The 846-nt window shown below is 53.9% G+C and overlaps 2 protein-coding genes across 3 annotated transcripts in view; one reads left to right on the plus strand and one right to left on the minus strand.

Moving 5' to 3' along the window:
• The window catches only part of SERINC4 (serine incorporator 4), a 10940-nt gene that overhangs the window by 3721 nt on the left and 6373 nt on the right, over nt 1-846 (minus strand). The window lies entirely within an intron of this gene.
• Nucleotides 7-846, plus strand: LOC105814379 (small EDRK-rich factor 2). The gene is made up of 2 exons (XM_012649314.1): nt 7-106; nt 728-846. The coding sequence occupies exons 1-2, from the start codon at nt 33-35 to the stop codon at nt 789-791; spliced, it is 138 nt and encodes a 45-aa protein (XP_012504768.1). The 5' UTR covers nt 7-32; the 3' UTR covers nt 792-846.

Below are 846 nucleotides of genomic sequence, written 5' to 3' on the forward strand. Positions count from 1 at the left end.
GTAACCAGCGTGAGCTCGCCCGCCAGAAGAATATGAAAAAGCAGAGCGACTCGGTTAAGGGAAAACGCCGAGATGACGGGCTTTCTGCTGCCGCCCGCAAGCAGAGGTAGCCCCAGGGAGGGGAAGGGATGGGATGACCTGGGTTAGACCAAGGGTTGTAGTAGGAAAGAGAGCTACCTCAGGGCTTGAATCTGGATGAGTGTGAGGGGCAGAGTGCGTTGCTACCTCTAGGGTTTTATTTCCTCCACACCCTCCAGATTGTTAGTTTACAGCATTACAGGAAGAGACTGGGATGGGTGCCTGCCCTCAGTCTGATTTCTGAGTGCCCCTGGGTCTGACCTTAAGGGCAAGGGCAGGGAGCTTCATATTTCAAATACAGTTGTGGTTATGACAGCCCAGTACTTTGGCCCTCCTTGCTGTTCGGTTCTCCTCCCTTCTCCCAACCTTCTCACTAGCGTTGCTGGGTGTGGTACTACTCAGCACAGAATAGAGAGCCTTGGGCCTGTGTGGCCAGACTTCTGACCCCTTGGGCAACAGCCAGATGGAGACTGATTGCCTTTTGAGCCTCAGCTCTCTTCCTCTTGTTCTCCTAGGGTGGGAAAACAGCAGCCACACGCTGAACTTTGTCCCATCCATTTCCATCTTATCCTTTGTGCCCTTCATCCCCCTGCATCTTGTCCTTTTTGCCCTCTGGTACCTCCCAGTGCCCCATCATCTCTACCCCCAGGGACTCGGAGATCATGCAGCAGAAGCAGAAAAAGGCAAACGAGAAGAAGGAGGAACCCAAGTAGCTTTGTGGCTTCGTGTCCAACCCTCTTGCCTGTGTGCCTGGAGCCAGTCCCACCA

The sequence above is a fragment of the Propithecus coquereli genome, unplaced genomic scaffold (genome assembly GCF_000956105.1).
Source record: "Propithecus coquereli isolate 6110/MARCELLA unplaced genomic scaffold, Pcoq_1.0 Scaffold3, whole genome shotgun sequence".
Taxonomy (NCBI): Eukaryota; Metazoa; Chordata; class Mammalia; order Primates; family Indriidae; genus Propithecus; species Propithecus coquereli.